Here is a 25249-nt window from a genome sequence, read left to right on the forward strand (position 1 = left end):
CTCCATCTGGTCTCCCCAGTGCTGTCCGACTGTGCTGGGAGAGACCCCTCAGCGATTCCAGGTGCTTCTCCACTCCTCAGTCTCCTGCTGCCATCCCACAGTCCCAGGTGTCTTCCCTAACATCCAGGGAGAGGGAATGGTATATGTGGATGTGCATGTGTGCACATGTGTGCACATGTATGTGCACTGTGGGTGTCCAGCACCTGTGCACAGCATGCACTGAGCCCTGGGGGGCCTTGGGTGCCACCCTGGTGGACGCTTTTGTCCTGGTCTGCAGCATCCCAGAGCCGAGGGGGTACCCCCCTGGAATCCTTTCCCCGCCCCCACCCTGGGCCAGAGAGTTTGCGGGAGTTGGTCTCCCCAGATCCTTTCCCCCCGGGCACAAAGGGTGGAACCAACCACCAGGAAGCCGTACTCTGAACCTTCTCAGGGGCCGAGCGGCCAGAGCAGGAGAAAATATAAATTAGCATTCAGTCCATGACCTGCTGTGTGTGCTTCCGGAGCCCTCTGGTTTTTATCTGAGTGGCTAGCGCAGGGCCGAGGACAAAATTCCAAAGGAGCAGGCACGGAGTGGGGGCCTGCCCCGCCCCCGCTCCAGCCCGCCCAGGCCTTCTACCCAGGTGCAAACCTCGGCCCCGGGGATGGTCTCCACACACAGGCGGCGTGGCCCCTCGCAGATGGCAGTGCCCGCACCCTCCCAGACCCCTGTGCCATCCCTCACATCCCCGACACTCACGTTCATCCATCTTGGCCTTGGCTCCGCCCCGTATCACAGCAGTGTCATACATTTGACCTGTCCCCTCTCAGCAGCATTAGCAACCGCACCCAGGTCATCTGCACACCGACTTGGAATCGCTGTGTCAAGGGCGTTTTGTGTTTCTGGTGCCCTTGCCAAATTGCCCCCTGCAGGGGTTGCGCCTGTCTGCCCCTGCCCCCTCCCCACACCCTAATGGCCAAGTGGGAGGGGGGCGTGGCCAGCCTGAGAGGTGGAAAGGAGTTTGAGTGAGTGTTGCCATTCTTTAGGGTGCTGAGGCTGTGCACCCCCAGCCCTGCTGCTGGAACCCAGGGGCGTCTTGAAGGGAGGGCTGGGGGGCAGGGCTTGGAGTGGAGGCGGGGCCAAGGCAGACCCTAGAGGAGCAGAGTCCTGCGGCCCAAGCAAGCTCCTATTCCTGGTGTCAGTGTCTCTCCTCTCTTCTCACTTTGAGGGGGCAAAAGTGAGGTACAGAGCGCTCAGGAGGGACAGGACACCCCGTTCTCACTCCCTGCCTGGTGACCAGGGCTCAGGTCCCCTCCCCTTCACTTGCGCTCTGAGAGAAAGCGATGTGCCTTTGCCAGCCTCAGTCTGCCCATCTGTTAAGTGGGGAGAGCACCTCCCCCACCCTGTGCTCCCAGGACAGAGGGGAAGACTGTCAGGCACACACGAGAACTGGAGACGCACACAGTCGTGGGAGGGCAAGAGGGTCAGAGACACTGTGTCACCCCAGCATCACTGGGAACTCATCTGCTGGTTCAAGATGGCGACATTCCTGATCCGAGCTGGGTTCCCCGAGGGCAGTCGCTCCCTGGAGCGATCCCCTTGCTCACTGGGGGTGCCCAGCGTCGTGTTTCCACAGGCAGGGTCTGGCACCCAGACTCTAGCAAGGGCCGGGCCTCGCAGGTCTGGACACGTGACCTTGGCGTCGTGAGCCGGATGCATCCGGCAGACATGACAGGGTGCTGGCCCTGAGAGCTAAGGAGTCTTAAAGCCCCGACACCCCGGCCCCCACCTAAACGAACACCCTGGGAAGTGGCCCCTCTTGTAGCCTGCCTGTCTACCCGCAGGGAAGGAGCATGCCCGCCTCTGGCAAGCGTGAGGCGTTCTGGACGTTTCTCAGGTTGTGCTGATACTTGGGGACTCCAGAAGCCTCCCCACCCCTGCCCCCATCCCCGTGACCCGGTCCACAGCGTGGACTTGTAGGCAGCCGTGAGGTCCCGGCAGGCCGGAGCCCTCAGCCTCCTGGGCCACCTCCCACAGCCTTCCTGCCTGGTTCCTGGACTCCAGGTGTGGCCCCCAGGTGGCCTGAGCAGCAGGGGCGGGGCCGGGATGCACTGAGGTCTCTGCTGTTGGCCCCAGAGGCCATCACCCTGGCCTGGGCATGGTCTCTTGACCCAGGTCTTGGCCACGTGGCCTGGCCTTGATCGTGTGATGTCATGTGACCCTAGGGGCCTGCGAGCTCCCTGGAGGCAGGTGCTGGCCCCGAGTCACCTTGGTGTGTTCAGCCCAGCCTGAGTAAGCACGAGAGGCGGCAGTGGCAAGGGAGGCTGAGTCAGCTTTTTTAGCGCAAACGCAGGCTCAGATCCGCTCGTCTGCTTCACGTTCAGCCTTCCCTTCCGCGAGCGGTGCTTTTGCTTTCCCTGTCAGCGCCCAGGGGTGGGGCCCCGGGGTGCTCTGCCTTCGCTCTACCACGCTCGTGCTGTGCTGTCTGACCGGGAGGTCGATGCACGCACCACTTTCAACAGGGAGCCTCGGGCTCGCGAGAGGACTGGAAAACACCACGTTAAACAATTGGCCGTCGTCCCGACCTCAGGGACAGCCGACCTCCACGTTCTGATACGTTTCCTTTTTTCTGTTTATTGTTTGAATGGTCTATCTTGTTGCCTTGAAAGGCAGAGAGACGGAGAGAGGGTGGGTGAGAGGGAGAGACAGAGATCTTCCATCTGCTGGTTCCTTCCCCAAATGACTCTAACAGCCAGGGCTGGGTCAGGCCCACACCAGGAGCCCGGAGCTCCATCCTGGCCTCGCAGACGGGTGGCAGGGCCCCAAGCGCTTTCCCAGGTGCACGAACAGGAAGCTGGATTCAAAGCCCATCAGCCAGGACTCCAACTGGCGCTCCGCTATGGAATGCCGGCGTTGCAAGTGCTGCACCACGACGCTGGCCCCTGGGGTGCCTCCCCCAGCCCACCTCACCCCGACTGTTGTTTGTTGCAAAGCTGCGAGTACCTGCAGAGGAAGGCAGCCTGGGGTCTGCTGGGGAAATACCAGTGGCTCCTATTTTCAACTTTTATTTGAGAGCAGAGAGCGAGCACTGGGGCGGGGGCACAGGTGTCACGGGGCTGCCGGCCGGCCCCCGTTCATGAGCTCACAGTCGGTGAGCTGCTGTGTGGCCGCTGTGGGCTGTCTGCGCAGATACACCTGCTGGTGTCTCTCTCCTTTCCCGATGCGCGAGGCCTCTGTGTCTCCTGGAGCTCCAGGCCTCCAGGGAGGAAGTGGGCATGATTCTGCTCCAAGGGGACCCCGCAGAGAGTCCGTGGGGCTGCTGCTGCCTTTTCCGGGGCCCCCTGAGACACGGGGTCGTTCATCTGCACCGAGAGTTGCCTGGGTGTGAACTCCAAGCTCGCTCGCGGGAATCATCCATGTTGCAAAGTCCAGGCGAGGCTTCCCACCCCTGTGGTGCCTGTGGGTCCTGCTGGGGCCCTGGGCTCTCATTCTGCAAGCACGGGGGCTGGAACTCATATCGGGCTGCTGTGGACAGCCTCCTGGGACTGCCTGATCCTCCAGGAGCCGGAGGCAAAGGCTCTGGTTGGGGTGGGAGGAGGAGGTGCGGAAGGCGAGCATTTTCCAGCCGGGGGGCTCCCTTTCCGTGGCCTCTCCCCCCCCCCCGTGTGTGTTTTCTCCCTGTGGGGGCTGGGCTGTGGGCCGCGGTGCCCGCTTGCTGTCTGAGCGAGGCTCCAGTACTCGCAAGGTGCATCTCGTACATCCCACTCCAGAGCAAGCAAGATACCAAAGCTGTTGGGTTCATGCAAAAAAAAAAAAAAAAAATCCGACAAAAGCCCTTGTGTGTTTCTGCCTCGGCTCGCTCTGTGCCTCCTCGGGCTCAGGGAGGATTAGAGACCTCACGGGTGCTTCTCGAGACAGGCCACGTGGTCTCCAGGGAGGCCCAGCTCGGCTCAGCTGGCCCCGGGGGACTCACAGAGGTGGCAGTGATTGGAAAGGGGCTCGTGGGATGGAGGGTGACATGGGGGGGTCTGCCATGGCCAGGAGGCACCCCGGGACCCTCCCTGCCGGGGACCCCAGTAGCTGGTGACGAGAGGGTGAAGGACAGCCGGACCCTCAGCCGTGCTGGGGGCAGCTCGCTTTGCTGAGGACAGGGGGCGCGTGGGCAGCGACCTTGGCTTTTGTCTCAAGAGCGGCGTGGTGCGTGGGTAATGAGAAGGGAGGAAGCTCATGATTTGTGCCTTCCCAAGGCTGTGATTAAACAAAAATAGCCTCCATTCTTCAGCGGCAGAGGCAGCCTGGGAGCCGGGTGGTACCCGGGTCCCGGCGCTGGAGCTGGCAGGGGGCCGGGAGCTTGCACAATGGGAGGGGGCCTGCCTCAAAGCTGCTCGCTCCCAAGACGTCGTCACAGAAACAGCCGCGGGCTCGCCAGCCCAGGCCAAATCCAGACTCCACGGGCACCCAGCCCGAGCAGGGCCACGCCAGCCAGATGAGCACCAGGGAAGAAACTGATAGCCTGACAACAGGTCCTGGGGGCCCCCTACGGGGCTTCCCACCTGCCGGCAGAGCCATAGACCCTGGCCAGGCTGCTCCAGAACTCGCAGAGTTCCAGATTCCAGGTCCCCTGGGGGCTTTCTAGAAATCTGCTTCCCAGTAGATGACGTGCCCTGTGGTGTGTGCATCCTGGGGTTGTCACTACCAAACATCTCCCAAAAATGCTGTGGGAGGTACAGGAGAGGAGTAAGGCTTGCTCTCAAGGGGCCCACAGTCTAATGGGGAAACTGACAAGCCATCTCACAGCAATAGGTGTGCTGAGGGATTACCTTCTCTACGTAGAGAGATCTGGAAAGGTGTCCCAGAGGTGGTGACAACTGAGCAGGGTTTTGCAGGACACGTAGGAGTTTCCCAGTCTTCAAGAGACAGAAGAACTTACCAGGCATCGGTCTCAGCATGAAAAGAGGCAAGGAAGAGTTCGCCTTGTGGGACAGGCAGTCAGTGGCCTCCGTCACTGTGGCGGGAGAGCCTGTTTATCCGCAGAGCAGAGCTGTGGGGGGGAGAAACAGGCAAGGCGGCCATGAGGCTGATCTCTGTTCCTCCGCTGAGGCCCCTGCCAAGGCTGCGGGTTCCCGCCTGTCCGTGAGCGCTGCCTGGGCCAGAATCTCCCCCAGCAGCCTGGGTCTCCCCGCCTGCCTCCCCCACTGCTGGCTTCCCTTGCACTGAGAGGTGATGCTGTGCCCCCATCTGTGTGGGCCACAGGGGAGGGCTGAGGGCTGGCAAGGACAGCCCTGCCCGGTCTCTGGCCCCTGGCTCCCATCCGCACCTTGGTGTCTGGCATGTGGCGTGGACCCCACCGGAGCAGGCTGCAGGCAGATCCAGGGTGTGGGCGTTTGTGGGTCTGGGTCATCAGCGGGGGTGCAGGGCCGGCCCCCTCCTCTGGGAGGCAGCAGGACCCTCAGCCTTCCCTGCGACTTATTTATAGCCTGGCTATGGTAATTTGTGGCAACGACAGCGTCTAATCCTGTAAGCACATTGCAAGCCAGCAGCCAGCACAGCCGGGCCGGGAGCCTGCCAAGGCTCAGGCAAGGATCCGGCGGCGCGTCAGGGACCGGGGAGGCAGTGATGCTCCCACCGGACTGTGGCTGCGTCTCGTCAGCTGTGGCCCCAGCCCCGTGCCCCCAGGGTCCCGTGAGGATAGCAATGATGATGATGATGATGCGGACCTCAGCAGCCAGCGCCTAGGACACTGCGTATGCGCGCTGCCCTTCCTGAGCCTGGGGGGGGGGGTGGCCTCATGCACCCTGGGCGCTGCTCTCTGAGGTCGGGACTGTTAGTGTCCCACACCCCGGATCAGGACACTGAGGCACAGATGCTATGAGCCAAGGATTAACCTCGGGCTCCAAAGTCCAGGATTTTTTTTTTTTTTAAAGATTTACTTTGGCTGCAGCAGCGGGAGCTGGGCCAATCCAAAGCCGGGAGCTTCCTCCAGGTCTCCCACGTGGGTGCAGGGGCCCAAGGACTTGGGCCATCTTCCACTGCTCTCCCAGGCCACAGTAGAGAGCTGGATTGGAAGTGGAGCAGCCGGGACTCGAACCGGCGCCCATATGGGATGAGGGCACCGCAGGCGGCTGCTTTACCCACTATGCCAGAGTGCCGGCCCCCAGTCCATGCCCCAGAAGTGAAGGGTTGTGCCAGGCTCCATCCCTGTGTCCCCCGCTCTGCCCATGCCCCTTCCCACTCTCAGCTGCAGAGACCCCGCATGTGGCTGGCTGTGTCTTGGGGAAGCCCCTCTCAGCGTCTGCCCTCTGTCCAAGAAAGAGGTGTCGGGGCAGTGAGACGGACCAGAGCCTTCCCGGGCTGTGGGCCCGCTGGTCCTCACTGGAAACTGTGCCGGTGGGAAGGGCAGGGCAGCACTGGGCCAAACGCAGTCCTCTGTGGGACCTGGCTTCTCATGCCAGCTCTGTCCCTCACCCTTACTCGCTGTGAGGCCTAGAGCCAGCGACCGGGGCTCGTCTGCCTCAAAAGCATCCAGACCCCGAGGGAGCCAGTGAGGACTCTAGGGAGATGGCATCAGTAAACCAGGAAGGTCCTGGCACGTAGTAAGTGCTCAGTTAACCCGAGTCATCGCTGTCTTCTTGTGCTGTGCTGGGGTCCTGAGGCCCGGGCTGAGGGCCCCTCCTGTAGAGCCCAGGGCAAAGTCTCCCATGTGTAGGGAATCAGGCGGGGCAGGCCGAGCTGCTGGAAGGAGCGTGAGTTCCTGGGCAGAGCCAGGCTCTCATCGAGTTTTCCCCTCCATCGTCCAGGAAATGATTTCCTGCCCGTGTGGGCAGCGTGGAGCCCCCCAGGGCAGTTCCTGGTGGCCCAGGGGTGCATCTATGAGGATGGCTTCTCCCGCGGAGTTCCCAGTGGGGTGCCCTCCCCGGTGCTGGCAGTGGCTCAGGGGTTGGTGACATAGGTTGGCCACAGTTGCCCCTGGAGCCGCTGGGAAGGACCTTCCCCAGATGGGACTCCCAGGGGGGATGGCAGGTTCACAGGGGCGTGTGAAGAGGGAAGGGATCACCCTGGTCTGCAGCAGGCTGCTTTTGGAGATGAGTGAGCTCCCCGTCAGTGGAAGCAAACAAGCCGCACACACAGGAAGTCACGGCCGGCTCATGAGGGAAGAGGGAGAGGGTGTGAGGGAGGATGGAAGGGAAGACAGACTCATTTGGGTGGGCGTGGCTGTTGGATGGAATTGAGGTCTCTCTGCACCTGGAGTCTAAGAGCTGGCACCAAAGTGTGAGCCCACAGGTGGTCGTCTCCCCTGCGAAGCCCCACTCTGAACTTCTCAGGCCTCACGGGCTGATGGTCTCTGGGCAGCTCCTGCGGGCAAAATGCAGATGAGCGAACCTGGCTGTGCTCCCATAAACCTTTATCACAGCTCGGGACTGGTGGGCTGTGCTTCCCTCCCCACTGTGTTAGAGAAGTAAGGGTTCAGGGAGGGCTTCCTGGAAGGGGGTGTCAGACCTGGGCAGCTGGCGGGAGTGTGCACGGCATTTCTGGCAGTGGCTGGCATCAGCCCAGAGCTTGTGGCTGATGCTGCCTTCCCCGCGGCGCCCTGTCTTGCTGTCTCCCTGGTAGCTTCCTCAGTGTTTTCCCAGCTGTGCTAGTCGGGGGTGTCTGGCGATACAGCGAGAGATGGACAGGGAGCTTTGTTACGGGACTTGCTCTCACACCTGAGCAGGCTGCCGTCTGCCTGCTGAGCGCCCAGGGAAGCCAGCAGTGTAGATCCAGGCCAGGTCCAAAGACCCGGCAACCAGAGGAGCCGGCAGTGTGGACCTCGGTCCGTCTGAAGGTCAGGGAACCAGAAGTGCTGATGTCCCGGGCAGGAAGAGGGGCCGGGCTGGCGTCGTGGTGCAGTGGGTTAAGGCCCCATGTACAATGCCGGCATCCTGTATAGGCACTGGCTCAAGTCTGACTGCTCCTCCTCCTCCTCCTCTTCTTCTTTTTTTAAAGGTTTGTTTATTTGAAAGGCAGAGTTACAGAGAGGCAGAGGCAGAGAGAGAGAGAGAGAGAGAGAGAGAGAGGAAAGTCTTCCACCCGCTGATTCACTCCCTAGATGGCTGCAGCAGCCAGAGCTGTGCCGATCTTAAGCCAGGAGTACAGGGGCCCAAGGACTCGGGCCATCATCTGCTGTTTTCCCAGGCCACAGCAGAGAGCTGTATTGGATGTGGAGCAGGCAGGACTTGAACCGCTGCCCATACACTACGCCACAGCACTGGCTCCTGCTCTGCTTCTGATCCAGCTCTCTGCTAATGGCCTGGGAAAGCAGCAGATGATGGCCTGAGTGTTTGGGCCCTTGCACCCATGTGGGAGACCTGGATGGAGTTCTGGGCTCCTGGTTTCGGCCTGGCCCAGATCTGGCTGTTATGGCCATTTGGGGAGTGAACCAGTAGATGGAAGATCTCTCTCTGTCTGTCTTTCACTATCCCTCTGCCTTTCACATAAATAAAAAAGGGAAGGGAAAGGAGACTGGTGATTCTGCTTCTTGTTCGTTCTGTGTCCTCAGTAGATGGAGAAATGACTGTCCACATTGGTAAGGGTGGGACAACCTTTATTATTATTAATTTTTTTTGCAAAAAGTAATTAATTTATTTGGAAAGCAGAGAGAAAGAAAGATCTTTTTTTTTTTTTTTTTTGACAGGCAGAGTGGACAGTGAGAGAGAGAGACAGAGAGAAAGGTCTTCCTTTGCCGTTGGTTCACCCTCCAATGGCCACCGTGGCCGGTGCACCGCGCTGATCCGATGGCAGGAGCCAGGTACTTATCCTGGTCTCCCATGGGGTGCAGGGCCCAAGCACTTGGGCCATCCTCCACTGCACTCCCTGGCCACAGCAGAGAGCTGGCCTGGAAGAGGGGCAACTGGGACAGAATACGGCGCCCCGACCGGGACTAGAACCTGGTGTGCTGGCGCCGCAAGGCAGAGGATTAGCCTAGTGGGCTGCGGTGCCGGCCGAGAGATCTTTCATCCACTAGTTTACTTCCCAAATGGCTGCAACAGCCAGGGCTGGACCAGGCCAAAACCAGGAGCCAAAGCCTCCATCCAGGTCTCCCACGAGGGTGGCAGGGCCCGAGTTCTTGAGCCATCATCCTCTGCCTTCCCAGGTGCCTCAGCGGGGAGCGGGATGGGAAGTGGAGTGGCTGGCACTGGAGCTGGGCTTATGATGGTGGCCGCAGGCGTCTCCACCGAGCTGTGCTGCACACTGGTGTCCAGGGCGGCCCCTCTTCACTCGCCTACTGATGCCACGCTACCCCTCCCAGAAGCCCTTCGCAGACACGCCTCAGCTGGGCACCCCGAGCTCAGTGAAGGTGACAAGGAATGAACCATCACCCAGCTGACTTTGGGGCCTCAGCCTGCAATCGCGGAGGTCCTCGCCTGCTCGCATGGCCGCAGCTGTCCTTGGCGAGGGACAGCAGGGTGGCTCCTCCCTCCGACACCCCTCCTTGCTGCAGGGTCAGCCTCCCCCCCCGGCCTGCCTCTGCACCTCTTCCTTCCCTTGGGAGAAGAGAGGGTTCTGTGCAGTGTGGCGTTCAGAGGCAGGGGACTGGCCGGGCTGACTCGCCCGAGCTCCAGACTGGAATCGGGGCCCCAGGCGTGGACGGCCGCTGCAAGGGCAGTTCTGTCCCCGTGCAGGAGAGCTGTACCGGGTTTCCTTGAGAAGGCAGAAGTTCCCGGCCCAGGGCAGCATCGAGATCCATGAGGACAGCGAGGTGAGCCGGGCTTGCGAGGGCCCCGCCCTGTCGCCGGGATTCGGGATGAGCCCCTGGCTGCCTGGCCCCTCTGTGGCTCCGGGCGTGTGCCTGGCCTCCAGGCTCCCCTGGAACATCCACCGAGGCTCTGACCCTCCTGGGAGCCTGTGCCCCTCACTTGGAATGCACTGGTGGCTCCGTCCTCCGGGGCTGTGGTGGGAGCTGAGCAGGCCGGGCACAGCGCCTGCTTCCCTGGCTGCGGTCCCGCCCATCCTCTGCCACCCGCCCGTCTCTGTCCCCCCCGCTGCCCCCCGCAGGAAGGCTGCCCGCAGCGCTCCTGCAGGACCCACGTGCTCCTGCTGGTGTTGCACGGCGGCAACATCCTGGACACGGGCGCCGGGGACCCCGCGTGCAAGGCCGCTGACATCCGCACCTTCGGCTCCGTGCTGGAGAAGGTCACGCGTGCCCACTTCCCCGCGGCCCTGGGCCACATCCTCATCAAGCTCGTGCCCTGCCCGGCCATCTGCTCCGAGGCCTTCTCGCTCGTCTCCAAGTGAGTCCCGCCCGGCTGGTGGGGGAGGGGCACCTGGGGGGCCGGTGGGTGCCCGCCGAAGCCTCTGTGGCCCATCACAGCTCCTGGCCCACCAGGGCCGTCCCTGGTGGAGTCTCTGCCCAGAGCTGGGTGGTGCCGGGTCCCGTCCCTTAGTAACTTAGATCCACTTCCTGTGCTCGCTGGCCCAGAGAGGGAAACAGAGGCACTGAGGGGTTCAGCATTTTCCCCCGGGGCCACCCAGCAAATGGAGCCAGAGGGGAAAGCGGGTCACAGGCTTATAGCCCAAGAGGACCCTGTGCCACAGGGAGAGGGCCAGGGAAGCCTCCCTGGAGGAGGCGGCTTCTGAGTGTATAACAGGGTGAAATGTGTGGCCTCTTACCGGCCTGGATTAGAGACCCGGGGAAAACTGTTTCACCTCTCCTTGCCTCAGTTTCCTCATCTGTAAAATGGGGGTGATAACAGTGAGGAGCAGCTCTGGAGCTGGGGTGAGGCCCCTGCACGCTGGTGTGCATGGAAAGCAGAGCGTGTGGGGACACCCCGCCTGGGACTGGCATCAGCGGCCTCCGGCGCTGCTCGCTGGCATCTCCCTGTCAGTGAGGAGGAGGGCAGGATGTCAAGGGCAGCCCCTGGTGACCGCTCGATGCCTGGGGGACAAACCAAGAGAGCAGGGGCTCCTCTGGGGCCTAGGTCCCACCCCCAGCTCCCCCAGTGCCAGGTGTGTGGAGCCAGCCGGACACACGGGCTCCTCATCGCCGACCTGTGTCACAAGGGCCTCACTCGCTGGGCCGGGAAGCTGGAAGCTGGCAGCCCTGTGAGTTGGGGAAGGGAGGAAGGTCCTTGCCCCCCGGCCCCTCCCCCAGCACGACTCTGCCAGAGCTCCCATTTGAGAGAGCTGGGCTATGTGGGCAGCTCCCAGGGCCCCCGGAGAGCGGGAGCCGGTGCTGTCCGTCAGATGCGGCACTGAGGCGCAGTCCCCTCTCTGCCCGCACCGGGTGGGTGATCTGTGTCCCTGGGACCCCCACGGGGCAGCGCTCAGAGCTAGAAGGCGGGAAGGGGCTTAGGTCAGTAGCTCGCGTCCCAGATCCCTGGTGGGGATGTCCGGCAGCGCCCCCCGGCCCCTGCAGAGGCCCAGTCAGGAGGGGGAGGAGCCCTGGAATCTGCATCTTGGCCGCCCGCTCTGCAGCGGGCATCCGCTGAGCGGATGGCGGAGCCCAGACGATCCCGGAGTTAACTGTGCTGCTTCAAAATCAGTCTCAGGACCCTCCTCTCTCGCCAACCGCCCCCTACCCCGGCCCCCATGCCTTCTGACCTCCAGAGCTGGGTCACACCTGTCTCTGGGAAGACAGATGGCCAGGCCACTTGAGGGAACGGTGACCAGGAGCTTACCTGACCCCCAGGCAGCCCCCGGCCAGGCCCATCAATCAGCCACCGTCACTGCTGGGAAGGAGTGTGTTCCCAGCTAATTAAAATCTCTCTGGCTCCGGTTGAAGCTGTTTCCTCCAATTTGAGCTCTTTTGAGATGAGGAATGGTTGGTGGGGCTGGCCCTGCACTCCGTGGGGATTCTGCTGCGTGCCCCAGATCTGGAGGGTCCCCGACCCTGGGCCCTACGTCACCCTTGGACTATGGGGGATGGGCAGGCTCTGGGCCTGGGTTGGGGGGAACCTCGCTCTGCAGTGCCTCTGGGACAGAAGCCCCAGGGGACAGAACCAAGACAGGTGGAGAAGGCAGGGCGGGCTCCTGGCGGGGGGGGGGGGTCTCGTGGATCCGAGCTGCCCGGGGAGGGCGGGAGGGAGGGACTTCCTGGTGGGAAGACAGGGAGTGAGGAGCGCCTCTGCAAAGTCCAGAGGAGCCCCAGGGGTGAGTACGTGGGTGGACCCGCCCTCCTAGCCCTCTCCGTAGTCACAGATGTCCCCCAGAGCTGGGGGAGCCCCACACAGTGAACACGGCGTGGGTGCACAGCCTCTGAGCTGTGATCACCTCGGGATCCCCATGCCTGGCAGCCAAGCCCACCTCCTCCAGGAAGTCTGCCGTGAGGACAGGCCCCTGCCCTGACCGCTGCCAACTGGCTCCTCAGTTGCTTCCATCCCCCACAGTTGGGGTGTCCTTGGGGGCACGCAGAAGAGGGCAAGAGGACATTGTTCTTGCAGGAGACCCCAGGAATGGACACCGGGGACTCAGTACAGGCTCGGGTCCCTGCCCCCACTGCCGCCTGGGCTCTGACACACACAGCTCCTGCCCGGGGATTCCTCTAGGGTCCCTGGGGCCGAGGACCCCATGCCTGGCCAGCAGGTGCTGTCTTCTACCCGGTCCTCAGCCCCAACCCTGCCCTCTGGCCTGGTCCCAGCTGGGCTTACCCTGGGCCCCTGTCTGCAGCCTGAACCCCTACAGCCACGACGAGGGCTGCCTCAGCCACAGCCAGGACCATGTCCCTCTGGCCGCCCTGCCCCTGTTGGCCATCTCCTCCCCGCAGTACCAGGATGCTGTCGCCACTGTCATCGAGCGAGCCAACCAGGTGTACACGGAGTTCCTCAGGTCCGCTGACGGCGTTGGCTTCAGTGGGCAGGTAGGACAGCCTGGCTGCCCGACCCGGCCCAGCCTGCGCTGGGACAGAGGCTGGGCCCTGCCCCGGGGGGACCCACACAGACCATTCTGGAACCAGAGCATCTGAGATCGCAGGAGGCTTTCAAGTTCTTGGGGTTTGCCCTCATTTTACAGATAGGAAAACTGAGGACGACGATTGGAGTGTTCATTTGGAGCCCACGCTGGTCCCTGGCTTGAGCCGGATGGCCAGCTTAGGCTGGCCCCCCAGGCCGAGGTTAACCCTTGACCCCCTGGAGGAGCACCCCACGTGGTGCCTCCCAGGACAGCTCCTTCCCTGGTCTCTGGCTGGATGGGTACCCTCTGCTCCTGCTGGGTGTGGTGGGGGTTGGCGGGGGAGGGGGGCAGGCCTGCAGCCCCAGCTCTGCCTCTTCCAGGTGTGTCTCATCGGGGACTGTGTGGGCGGCCTCCTGGCCTTCGACGCCATCTGCTACAGCGCGGGGCCCTCGGGGGACAGTCCCGGCAGCAGCAGCCGCAAGGGGAGCATCAGCAGCACGCAGGTGCGGGCAGGGGCGGGGCGGGGCGGGGCGGGGTCTGTGTCCCTGGGAGCCCGCCCCTTGCCCCACCCGGGGTGGGGGGCGGGAATTGGTGCTGTCCTTCATGTTGGCACCGGGACGCACACAGGGACTCCTCCGGGAGTATAGCTGGAGAATGAGGCCAGCAGGAGGCTGGCCCACCGGCCTCCTGTCTTTGGGGCTGTAGGAGGCAGCGCGCGCGGGGGCTTCCGCGTGCCTTTTGGCGCGGAAGGGGTTCATGTTGGCCTGGGCCGGGGCTGGGCCCGGGGTCTTGGTAACGGCCGGGCCCCCGTCTCTGCCCGGCTCCGCAGGACGCCCCGGGGGCGGTGGACGAGGACTGCAGCCTGGCCGGCAGCAAGCGGCGCAGCAAGAGCAACATTGACCTGTCCAGCGGGGCGGAGGCCGCTGAGCCCAAGAGGCCGCTGCCGCGGAAGCAGAGCGACTCCTCCACCTACGACTGCGAGGCCATCACCCAGCACCACGCCTTCCTCTCCAGGTGACCGGCCTTTCCACCAAAGCATCCAGGGCGGAGAGCACGTGGCGCAAGGCCCTTCCCTGCGAGGCCTGCCCTGCAGGGAGACCTGGGGGCGTGCTTCCCTGTCCCTGCTCTGGCTGGCTGGCGGGCGGCAAGTCTGGGGGCAGCCGCTCCACCTCTCTGAGCCCCCTCTTCCTCTTCAGCCCAGACTGCTTCACGGAGGGGATTGGGTGAACTAGCAGAGACGGGGTAGGCTGGGAGCCTCCCCAGCCGTGTGCTTCTCATTCCTGGGAAGGTGTGGGAAGGCCGTGCGGCCTGTTGTGGGGGACCCAGGGCCTGCCTTCTGGTCTCTGGTCCCCAGTGTGGTGGGTAGGCGAGGTGGGCCCCAGCTGGTGCGCCAGTGTGGGGTAAATGGCTCAGTTCATGCAGGGTACAAAGGAGGACTGAGCGGAGATGCAGCTCAGAAGAACTCTCTCTGCTTCAGTCGCCCCCCAACCCCGTCTCTCTCGCCTGTATGTTGAGTCCATGCAGTCCGGGCAGCATTTGGAAAACAGGTCGTCCCACCACGCGGGGAGAACCACTGCCAGCGCTTTAGGCTGCTTTCTCTCCATATCTATTTGGCATATCGTTCTACTTAAATCCCAAACCTTTTATAGTGTGAGCTTTTCTCCATATAATTAAAATACTTGGCACATAACCTTGATGGCAATATACTTTATTGAGGGAATAGTCCACAGTGTACTTAGTATCCGTGCCTGGACACTCCAGCTTGCACAGTGGGCATCTTTGGGAGCAAGCATTAGCATATTTCTTAGGGTCACAGTAGCCTCTCCATCTCCCTATCCGAGACTTCACTTTCTAGGGTGTCAGTTACCTGTGGTCAGCCGTGCTCAGAAAAGATCGAATGGAAAATTCCAGAAGCAGTTCCCAAGTTTTAAAGTACACGCCTGTCCGAGTGGCACTGTTCCAGGGACGGCAGCCCTAGGAGCAGCAGGGTCGCGGGGCTTGTGTTTGGCCAACGCTGATTTTGTTTCCTGGAGGCCTTAGTGCTCAGGGCGGTGATGCCAGGGAAGTGTTCCGTGGGAAGCGGGATGTCCTCGGCTTCATCCGGGTCTAGGTGTGTAGGAAGAAGCTGTGTGTGCAGTCCGAGGCTGGATGGTGTCACTGTTCCCGGCACCTGCAGAGACTGCTGGAACAGAGCTTCTGTCTTTGGTTCCCACCGATGGATTCCTGGGAGCAGACGACCAGATCAAAGATGTCGCCCGTTTGCGCTTTCTCTCCTCACAGATTCCCCTTTGGGAGAGCAGCTCCACGTGAGGCAGGCGTGCGGGCAGAAAGATCCCAGCATTTCTGGTTCATCCTTGAAAATTCCTTTAGGGCAGCGCCACATTTGCAGAGCGCCAGGAAAGGGAAGGCGTTGGGGAGCTGGCCCAGCCCAGGGACAGATGGCTGTTTGTTTGTCAATTAAATGGTTGGCGTTGGGGGGGGGGGGCTGCTCTGTGTGCAGTGTGTGTTGTTCAGCGCCAGCATCACCGTCCTCCCCGGCAGGTGCTCGCCCTGCAAGAGGCCGGGGCTCAGCCTGGCAGATGTGCTCCCGCCAGCAGGGCGCGAACGCAGCGCGGGCTCTTTTTGGAGCAGTGGGCCCCTGGCAGGGGCCTGGCTGGACTCCCGGGGCATCTCCTGTCTTTCTCCCCAAGTTCTGCCCCGCCTGCCAGCTGGGGGCGGGGCGACCACGCTTCCTGCCCCTGCATCTGTGTCTGCGGGTTGCCTGGAACCTGAGTCGTGGCTGAAACCCTCATCCTGGCACAACCGACACGGGCCAGTGGGGCTGCGGTTTGACCCGGCTGGGCTTCTCCAGGAGCCAGTGCAGGGGCTCTCCGCATGCCCAAGCCCACACCAGCAGGACAGGGCGGGCCTGCCAGCGAGGGGACACCTGGGAGCTCTCAGGTGCTCAGCCTGTGGTTTGCAAATAAAGTTGTTCAGCGAGACAGCTGCGCGTGTTTAAGTGTCGCCTCGGCGGCTTTCTCAGCACGGCGGTGGCACAGGCGGGGGTGTGTGTGACGGAGTCTGCACGGCCCACGCAGGCTAAAATATTTACTCAGTGGCCCTGTGCAGGAGGAGCAGGCTGGCTCTGGGCTGGGCCACGGTGGCTGGTGCTGAGGCTGTCACCCGCTCACGCGGGGGGCTCTGCTTCCAAGCCTCCGGCACCCGCTCGGGCCCTCCCTGAGCTGCCGGCCCTGCCTCTGCCCCCGACAGCATCCACTCCAGTGTGCTGAAAGACGAGGCCGAGCTCCCCGCCGCCAGGGCGCCCCCGCTGCCCGAGGTCAGCCTGGGCCGATTCGACTTCGACGTGTCCGACTTCTTCCTCTTCGGCTCGCCCCTCGGCCTGGTCCTGGCCATGCGGAGGACGGTGCTGCCCGGGCTGGATGGTGAGTGCGACCTGGGCCATGGCCTGAGATGCCGTCCTCACTGGGCCACCACGGCAGGGCCTTGAGATGGGGCTGGGGAGGGTCATGGGATTTGGGGGAGGGGGAGGGGTGGGGGAGGGGAGAGAAAAGGGGGCAGAGTGGGAGGGGCAGTTTCCCCAGGTAGGGTGCAGGTGAGGCAGCTTCCAGTGGATTTCGTGGTAGATGCCCTGGCCGGTGTGCGGTCTCACTGTCCAGCAGCCGTGGCCCATGGGATGAGCAGCCACAAATACTCACCCTGCTGCACCCCACCCCTTCTTCCCCGGGGTGTCCAGGCAGCCCCACTGTCACCCCCCACATGCACCCAAGCCCACCTCAGAGCCTGTGCTTGTGCGTTGCCTGCAGCCTGGTCCTGTGGCTGTGAGATAGAGGGGTTGAGGGGTTCCAGCCGCGACTCAGGAGGGAGCGCGGACCGCCCCAGACTGGAGGACCCCAGGACATCAGTGGATCAGTGCTTTTGGTCCAGGCTCACTGACAACTTATGGAGCAGGTGGAGGGGTGGGGCCTGTGGTTGGAACGGAGGAGCAGAGTCAGACCCACAACTGCCCTCAGTCTCCTGAGCTGGAGGGACCAGGGCCTCAGTGGAGACACCTGCTGGCTAATGAGAGAAGTGCGGGGCCAGCTCTGGCAAACCCGGATCCCTAGCTAGCCTGGCAGTTGGACTTGAGGGCAGGATAGGGGTGTCCTGGGGGCCTGAGGAAGGGGCCACTGCCCCGACCGGAAGACCCCAGGTCGGCTTCCCTGAGCAGGTGGGAACTGAGGGAAAGCCGGAAGAACTGAAAGGAGTCTAACAGTGGAAAAGGTAGAAGGCGGGCTTTCTGGAGCAGGGCCCGGTACCGAGCAGGGAGGGCGGTGGTCTGCCTGGGGGGCTGCCGGAGTGCGGGGCGGGGAGCTTGCCACAGGCTGGGGTGCACAGTGGACAGTCCGGGACTTGGAGGCAGAGCCCTGGCCCTGTACCGGCAGCGCCCCGAGGCCGGCCAAGGCCTGGGACACCCAGGGGAACATGCGGTAGCAGGGAGCCATGGGAGATTCCTGAGCAGAGGTGTGGGCTGCTCAAAGCTGCAGTCTGCTGAGGTGTCTAGGGCCCTGGCACATGCTTGATGAGGGGTTTGACAAGGACCGCCCCCCCGCCCCCGTGTCCTCCTCACTCTCCAGGTTTCCAGGTGCGGCCCGCCTGCAGCCAGGTCTACAGCTTCTTCCACTGCGCAGACCCGTCCGCCTCGCGGCTGGAGCCGCTGTTGGAGCCCAAGTTCCACCTGGTGCCCCCCGTCAGCGTGCCCCGCTACCAGAGGTTCCCCTTGGGCGACGGACAGTCCCTCCTCCTCGGTCAGTTCTGGGGTGGCTGGGCCCAGCCGGGTGACCCTTGACCCTCCCACCCCACCCCCCACCCCAGCCTACCATCTCTGGCCCCGGCCTCTCCAGTCGTCAGTTAGGAGGGGATGCATCTGAGCAGGGTCTGTGTGCCCCTGGAGGAGAGACTGGGCAGGGGGCTGATGCCTCTGCCCACAGAGTGGCCCGCCTGAGCCAAGCACCTGGTCTGCAGGCCACACCTCGGGCCTTGGTCACCCATCCAGGGTCTGCCCCTCAATAGGCTCCACCTCCACCAAGATCCTGGGACTGGGGCTGGCATCTGACCCTCAGGCTGTCAGAGTTGATGGCAAGTCCAGGGAACCCATGCCCAGGGCTACTCCCAAGTGCCTGGGCCCTGGAGGGGGCAGGGCAGGGAGTGTATCATCCTGGTGGGCTTCATGGAAGAGGTGGCCTTTGGCCAGGGCCTGGACTGGGGACATGTGTTTGGATGGGTGGAGAAGAGCTGGGGGTGGAGGGGGCAGCAGGGGCGAAGGCAGGTGACTTGGGGGCAGGGTCAGGTAGGGTGAGCTGGGCATGGGCCAGAGTGTTGCCAAGAGGAGGCCATCAAGGGCAGTCAGGGGCTTGGAGGGCAGAGCCCGGCTGCGTACCCCAGTGAGGGGGTGACCCAGGCCGCTCGGAAGTTGGGGCTTGGGGAAGAGTTTGGTTGCATCCCCCCGTGACCTTGGCTGTGGTTCCAGGCAATCTCACGGTCTGTCCCGGCAGCTCTGCTGGGAGTGGGGTGATGGCAGGGCCCCTGGCACATGGCCGTGCAGCTCACAACCTGGAGGAGGTGACGGAGAGAAAGCCTGCTGTGGCAGAGGGGCCCCTGCGGGCCCCGGGCCGGCAGACGCGCAGGCTGCCTGCTGGGCAGGTGACCGAGCAGCCCAGCCTCCTGCCCGGCTCTGCTGGGGAGGTGCTCCCTGCCCTGACCTTGCAATTCCCCCTCCAGCTGATGCCCTGCACACCCACAGCCCCCTCTTCCTGGAGGGCAGCTCCCAGGACGGCCCACCGCTTCTGGAAGGGCCCGCGTCGCCCCCTCAGGTCCCGAGGTTCCAGCGCCTGGGAAGGAGGCCGAGCGAGGATAGCTCCCAGAGTGACAGCTCCGCGTCCTCCGACAGCCTGGCACCCATGGGCGCCTCCCGCAGTGAGTGAGCTCCCTCTGGGGCCTGGCCTGCACTGGAGGGAGAGGGGCTGCTCCCAGGAGCCAGCTGCTGGGCTCAGGAGGTCGATAGGCCAGGGAGTCCCAGGTGACAGGCGGTGGCTCTGATCTTGAATAGAGCCCTAACCCCTCACCCCAGGGGGCCAAGACTGATCTTTGACCTCAACCAGAGCCCTGACCTCTGACCCTGGACTGGGCTCTGACCTCTGACCCCACCCAGAGGCCCCCGGGGAATCCCTAGGGGCAACAGCCGTGGGGTGAGATGCCTGTGGGTCTGGCTCGCGCCATGGGGCACCAGAGGTGGTGATGGGTGAGGGCAGTGCGTGGGGGAGGCAGGAGGAGGAGCAGTCCGGTCCCCAGAGCTTGGGTGCTGCAGCCCCCAGCTGGAGCCCCAGTGGCCCCTCCGCGTCTGGCCCTTGCTCACCTCCCTCTGGCCCCGTAGTCACGGCCGCGTGGTGGGGCACCAAGAGGATCGACTACGCGCTGTACTGCCCCGACGCCCTTACCGCCTTCCCCACGGTGGCCTTGCCACACCTCTTCCACGCCAGCTACTGGGAGTCCACCGACGTGGTGGCCTTCATCCTGCGCCAGGTACAGCCTGCCGCCTTCCTGGGCCCTGCCCGCTGGGCACGGGGCCTTAACCCTGAGAGTGTGGTGTGGGAGGGCTTGAACAAGGTGACAGCGTGGTCAGAGACAGGGCTGTAGACAGAGTAGGGGCTTCTTGTGGCTGACCGGATGGCACCTTCTAGAACACGGGCTAGAAACTGCAGGTCTGCCCTGGTGTTTCACCTGGAGCCATCGGGAAGCCTGCTAAGATGGGGGGGAAGGGGGGCAAGGCAGTGGAGATGAGGCTTGGCTGCATCTTTGGGGAGTGTGGGTGTCGGAACTGGGGGTGCGATGGGCACGGCAGAGGCGCCGGGGTTCTAGGGAGAGTGCTTTTAACAAAGAGTCTAATCAGTCTGCCAGAGGGGGCGGGGCTGGGACCTGGGCTCTGGTCAGCCCTGGGTAGGGGTCACCTGGAGACAGGAGGGAGGACAGAGGATGGGTGCGGAGGCAAGTGGGTGGCCGCCAGGTTCAGGCCTGGAGGGCACGAGTGCCCTGGCCCAGCTGTCAGGATGGGCAGCAGGAAAACAGGTCCAAGGGTCCCCCAGCCTCCTGAGGGTTCCGGGCCACGAGAGAACTGGCCCCGATGGGCAGCCGGGAGGGGCCTGACGCGGAGCCCTGCTCGCTGCCGGCCAGGTGATGCGCTATGAGACCGTGAGTGTCAAGGAGAGCGCTGGCCTGGACCCCGCGGCCCTGAGCCCCGCCAACCCTCGGGAGAAGTGGCTTCGCAGGCGGACACAGGTCAAGCTACGGGTACGTGCACACGGGGGCCCCTCCACGTGGTCCAACAGGCCACACAGGCACTGCAGGGACCCTGAGTGGGTGGGATCCAGGCCCTGGGGCTGGTGAGGGGATGAGGAGGAGGTGCCTGGCTCCTGTGACACGGAAGGGACCCAAAATCAGTCCTGCCATAGCCCTGGGGCTCTCGGGCTGGCTCGCCGGCGAGCACGGCTGGGCACAATCCTGGCCGTGATGGAGGGAGGCACAGAGTGGGACAAAGATGGAAAGAAGGATCGTCAGGGCAGGATACACAGCGCTTGGGGTATTGAAGGATGAGTAGGAGTTCTGGATGCATAGATCCGTGTATTCACTCAGCAAACTGCCATCAGGGTGCACCGCATGTGCCTCTTGTTGCCAGGAAGGTGCAGACGCAGCCACGCTGTGGGGGCCCCTCTGGTCTGGCAGGAGGATTAGATGGGGACGCTCGGAACGAACCTAAAAGGTGGGAGGGTGAGCACTGTTTCAGGAGCCAGCTCTGTTTTGGTGCATGTGTTTACCAGGCTCTGTTTGCACACCGTGCAATTCAGCCGTGTGAGGGGTGCTGCCCGGTGGGTTTCCAGGCAGTCACCCTTGTGGGCAGCCTCACCACGATGCACGTGAGAAGGTTAACATCACCTCCACACAGACAGCCCAGACCCTTCCACTCCTGCCCCACTGCCTGCATCTCCCCGCCCGGGCTCTCAGCCGCCAGCCCCTGCCCCCGGTCTCCAGAGACCTTGCACGCGCGTGAGCAAACTCAGGGAGCTCGGGGTCTTTTGTGACCAGCGTCCGTGGCTTAGCACGGGGTTTTCATGGCACATCCAGGGTTGAGACAGCTGTCGGCACCTCGTGCCTTTTCACAGCTAAACACTGTTCCTTTGCGTCGCTGCAGCACGCGGGCTTTGCCCGCTCGTCAGCTGGTGGACGTCTGGGCCGTGCCGTGTTGGGGGCTGATATGAACTTGAACATGCACATGGTGTTCAGCCCTCTCCGACGTGTCCGAGAGCGGAGCTGGTGGAGCGAGCGGCAGCTGTTGTGTTTAGTCATCCGAGGGGCTGCTAGGTTGTGCTCTACAGCGGCTGCGCCATTTTGCACCCCTCCAGCCCTGTGCGAGGGTCCTGACCTCCCCACCCCCCAGCAACTCCTGTCAGTGCCCGCCCGCCTCTCCCGCTCCCAGTGTCCTAGCGAATGTGGCCCCGTGTCTCACTGAGGGTTTGATTTGCATTTCCCTGCTGACCCGTGACGGTGAGCGTCTTCTCTCTTCTCATTTCCGTGAATGAGCCTGTCCGTCCCCAGCATTCCTGCAGGGGGACCAGCTTCCCCCACCTGCCCGGGGGGTCTCCAGGGCATGGCTGGTTGCTCTCAGGGATGGGAGATGAGGAAGTGGCAGCCGTCGAGTCTGGTCACGAGGATGGGCTGGAGTGGGGGTGCAGAGGCCAGCGCTGGCACACCAGGGGCAGGACCACCCAGCCTGAGCAAAAGCCTGGAGGCCCAGCAGAGGCCGGCCCAGAGGCTGCAGGAGGCAGGCAGTGGAGAGGAGACCCGAGGGGTCGCTCAGGTGCTGAGTTCAGGGTTCAGACCTTCTTCACGGAGCTCTGGGTGGGCCGGCAGGGTGCTCTCGCCACTCTGCCTTAGAAACACGGAGGGGCTGTGACGGGGCCCAGGGGAGAGGTGGGGTGGGGGTGGGGGCACCCGGGGGAGGCTGTACGCTTCAGGGAAGGGTCTTGAGGTTGCAAGACCTGGGCTGGGGCCCCATGGGAGTGGGGCAAAGAGGGAGGAAGCAGATTGGCCACTGGTGGTGGTGGAGCCGCCGCCAGGTCCACAAGCCACTGCCTACTCCAGAGCATTTGAAATTTCCCACCCCCTCCCCCCAGAAGAAAAAGAGATGGAGAGGTGGATGGTTAATGACTGCAGGTGTTCAAGTCCCGGCTGCTCTACTTCCCACCCAGCTAATGTCCTGGGAAAGCATCAGAAGATGGCCCAAGGACTTGGGCCCCTGCACCCACGTGGGAGACCCAGATGGAGTTCTGGGCTCCTGGCTGTGGCCTGGCCCAGGCCTGGCTGTTGTGGGCATTTGGGGAATGAACCAGCAGATGGAAGCTCTCTCTGTGTCACTCTGCCTTTCAAATAAATAAATAAACAAATTATTATTAAAAAAAAATCGTCAACGATAAAGCAAGGTCAAAGCTTCCTTGCAAAAGCAGAGCTGGTTTCTTCCTGTCCCTCCAGAACGTCACTGCCAATCACCGGGCCAATGACGTCATTGCTGCGGAAGACGGCCCCCAGGTCCTGGTGGGGCGGTTCATGTATGGGCCTCTGGACATGGTGGCGCTGACTGGAGAGAAGGTACCAGGGCCGGCCATGCCCTCCTCACCTGGTGCACTTGCAGCAGGTGCCCCTGGCTTCCCCTTAGTACCGCGTGCGTGGTGGGGTGAGGGTTCCAGGGAGAACGAGCAGTAGGGGGTGAGCTTGGAGCATGTGAGGACGCATGAGAAGCCATTGTGGCTGCAGCAGAGAGAGAGGGTGGGGGTGACAGCTCCTCAACCGAGCCCCGCTGCCTCCCTTCCCCGCCGGCAGGTGGACATCCTGGTGATGGCAGAGCCGTCCTCGGGCCGCTGGGTACACTTGGACACGGAGATCACCAACAGCAGTGGCCGCATCACGTACAGCGTGCCGCGGCCCCGACGCCTGGGGGTCGGAGTGTACCCCGTGAAGATGGTGGTCAGGTAAGACCCGGGTGGGGGCAGGGGTGGGTCCTCATGCTGGGTGCTCCAAACAGGCCCGTCCAGCACCCGGGTTCCCCAGCCCCATCTGCGCGGAGAGAAGACAGAGGAGGTCGCGCACTCTCCCTGGCCCTGAGCCAGTGCGGAGGGCCTACGGAGAGCGGGGGGCGGAGCTCTGACTGCGGGCAGGCGAGGGACGGAGCTCTGACCGCAGGTGGGGCCTCGCAGGGGCGACCAGAGCTGTGCCATGAGCTACCTCACGGTGCTGCCCCGGGGCATGGAATGCGTGGTGTTCAGCATCGACGGCTCCTTCGCCGCCAGCGTGTCCATCATGGGAAGTGACCCCAAGGTGCGGCCAGGGGCAGTAGACGTAGTCCGGTGAGTGCTGCCTCCCCCGACTCGTGCCTCCACCTTGAGAGTCCAGAGGGGAAATCCAGTCACTGGCGTGAGGGGCTGCAAGCCGGGACTGCAGGTGGAAGAACCCCAGAGTGGACACGGGGCAGGCAGGCTGACGCCACCATGCCCACTGCCCCTCAGGGAACTGGCCCTGGCCAGCCTGCACCCTTTGGGGCTGGGTGGCTCGTTGCCATGACAACAAGCCCCTCCTGAGTCAGCGCCACGCCCATAGCAGGGAGGGAAGGCTCTGGTCCTTCCTCCCATGGGCTCCTGGGCACCCTGTGGAGCTCTCCGAACCTTGACAGAGTGGGGAGCTGCAGGTTGTACACACTGGTCCCTAGGCCCAGCTGTCCACTAACCAGAGTCGCGGGGGGTGGGGTGCCTGCACCTGTGCTTCATCCAAGACCTCCCCTCATCCCTCGGCTCGTCGTCTAGGTTTAGAAATCCTCAGTCCATGGTAGCCAATTGGTGGCGAGCGCCACAGAGCACCCACACAGGTCCGGCCTCACTGGACAGCTTCTTTTTAAGATTTATTTATTTATTTGAGAGGCAGAGTGACACAGAAGGGGAGAGACAGACAGAGAGAGAGAGATCAATCTTCCCATCCACTGGTTCACTCCCCAAATGTCTGCAACAGTTGGATTGGAGTAAGAGGAGTAAGGGGGATAAGGTTGCGATGTGTGCCGACCACCATGGAAACAGCAGCAGGGGTAGAAATAAAGCCAACCACACAGAGAACACCATGGGCCAGCCCTGTGGGATAGCCCCATTTACAGATGGGAAAACAAATCCTGGGGCAGAGTAAGTAAGGTGCCCAAGGCTGCAGGGGTCTGGGCTGGAGGACTATCCAAGAGATGGGGCCAAGCCTAGGGGAGGATGTGGGGTCGCGCTGGGAGTTTGCTGCAGCAGCTAAGAGGCCACGTGGGATGCCGGCATCACGTACCGAGTGACTGGGTGTGAGTCCCGGCTCGGCTGCGAGTCCAGCTTCCTTGCTAAAGCAGACCGTGGCAGGCGACAGGTGATGGCTCAAGTGCTTGGGTCCCTGGCACCCACGTGGGAGACCCTGACTCAGGTTTGGGCTCCTGGCTTTGGCCTGCCCAGCACTGGCTGTTGCAGGCATTTGGAGAGTCAATCAGCAGAGGGAAAATCTATCAGTCTGTCTTTCAAATACATATAAATAAATTTTTTTAAAATGGGGCTAAAGTGAGAAACTTGGAGTAGAGAGCCTGTCCTGGTGGAACTGAAAGGGTGTTCTGAGGAGGAGGAGGAGGAGGAGGAGGGGAGGGGGAGGAGGGAAGGGGGAGGGAGAGGGAAAGCAGAGAGAAAGGGGAGGACCCCAAGGCGGGCTGAGTCTGGTTCCAGGCGGTGGCGTCCCTCCTAAGGGACACGAGGTGGCACGTGGGAAGGCTGGGCAGGCGCGGGGCCTGCGGCGCCATCCAGAGGACCGGTCGGGGCGCGGATCTGCGGGCTGCCCCTGCTCTCCCTAGCGCTCCCCAGAGCAGCCTTTCTGGCAGCGGGCCAGGCAGGCGGGCAGCGGGCCGTCTGCGCGGGGCCGGGCCGGACCCTCCACCGCCTGTCGCCCAGGCACTGGCAGGACCTGGGCTACATGATCCTGTACATCACGGGGCGGCCGGACATGCAGAAGCAGCGGGTGGTGTCGTGGCTGTCCCAGCACAACTTCCCACAGGGCATGATCTTCTTCTCGGACGGGCTGGTGCATGACCCGCTGCGGCAGAAGGCGCTCTTCCTGCGCAACCTCATGCAGGAGGTGAGTGTGGCTGCTGGCCACGCCCACGCGGGGCGGGGGCCTCCCTGGGGGCGCTCATTGGCGGGGGGAGGCCGAAGCCCCGCCCCCTCCATGCGGCGCCCCGCCCCCCGCCGACACCTGCTATTGGGGGTCTTGGGAGCTGGTGAACATGGCTCTCAGGCGGTCCTTTAGCGGCGCTGTGAGGTAGGT

General features: G+C 63.2%; 1 protein-coding gene across 1 annotated transcript in view; it reads left to right on the plus strand.

The window, feature by feature from the left end:
- PITPNM3 (PITPNM family member 3) overlaps positions 1-25249 on the plus strand; it is an 88001-nt gene that overhangs the window by 55190 nt on the left and 7562 nt on the right. The window contains exons 5-18 of the mRNA XM_008270855.5: positions 9640-9716; positions 10013-10248; positions 12623-12812; positions 13225-13347; positions 13674-13858; positions 16094-16266; positions 17458-17628; positions 18602-18796; positions 19254-19402; positions 20051-20167; positions 22403-22519; positions 22751-22899; positions 23125-23274; positions 24877-25060. Coding sequence (XP_008269077.5) covers positions 9640-9716; positions 10013-10248; positions 12623-12812; positions 13225-13347; positions 13674-13858; positions 16094-16266; positions 17458-17628; positions 18602-18796; positions 19254-19402; positions 20051-20167; positions 22403-22519; positions 22751-22899; positions 23125-23274; positions 24877-25060 — 2216 coding nt within the window. The remainder of the gene's footprint in view (positions 1-9639; positions 9717-10012; positions 10249-12622; positions 12813-13224; positions 13348-13673; positions 13859-16093; positions 16267-17457; positions 17629-18601; positions 18797-19253; positions 19403-20050; positions 20168-22402; positions 22520-22750; positions 22900-23124; positions 23275-24876; positions 25061-25249) is intronic.

This window comes from Oryctolagus cuniculus, chromosome 17 (genome assembly GCF_051225735.1).
Source record: "Oryctolagus cuniculus isolate XC-2025 breed Fujian yellow rabbit chromosome 17, ASM5122573v1, whole genome shotgun sequence".
In the NCBI taxonomy this organism is placed as follows: Eukaryota; Metazoa; Chordata; class Mammalia; order Lagomorpha; family Leporidae; genus Oryctolagus; species Oryctolagus cuniculus.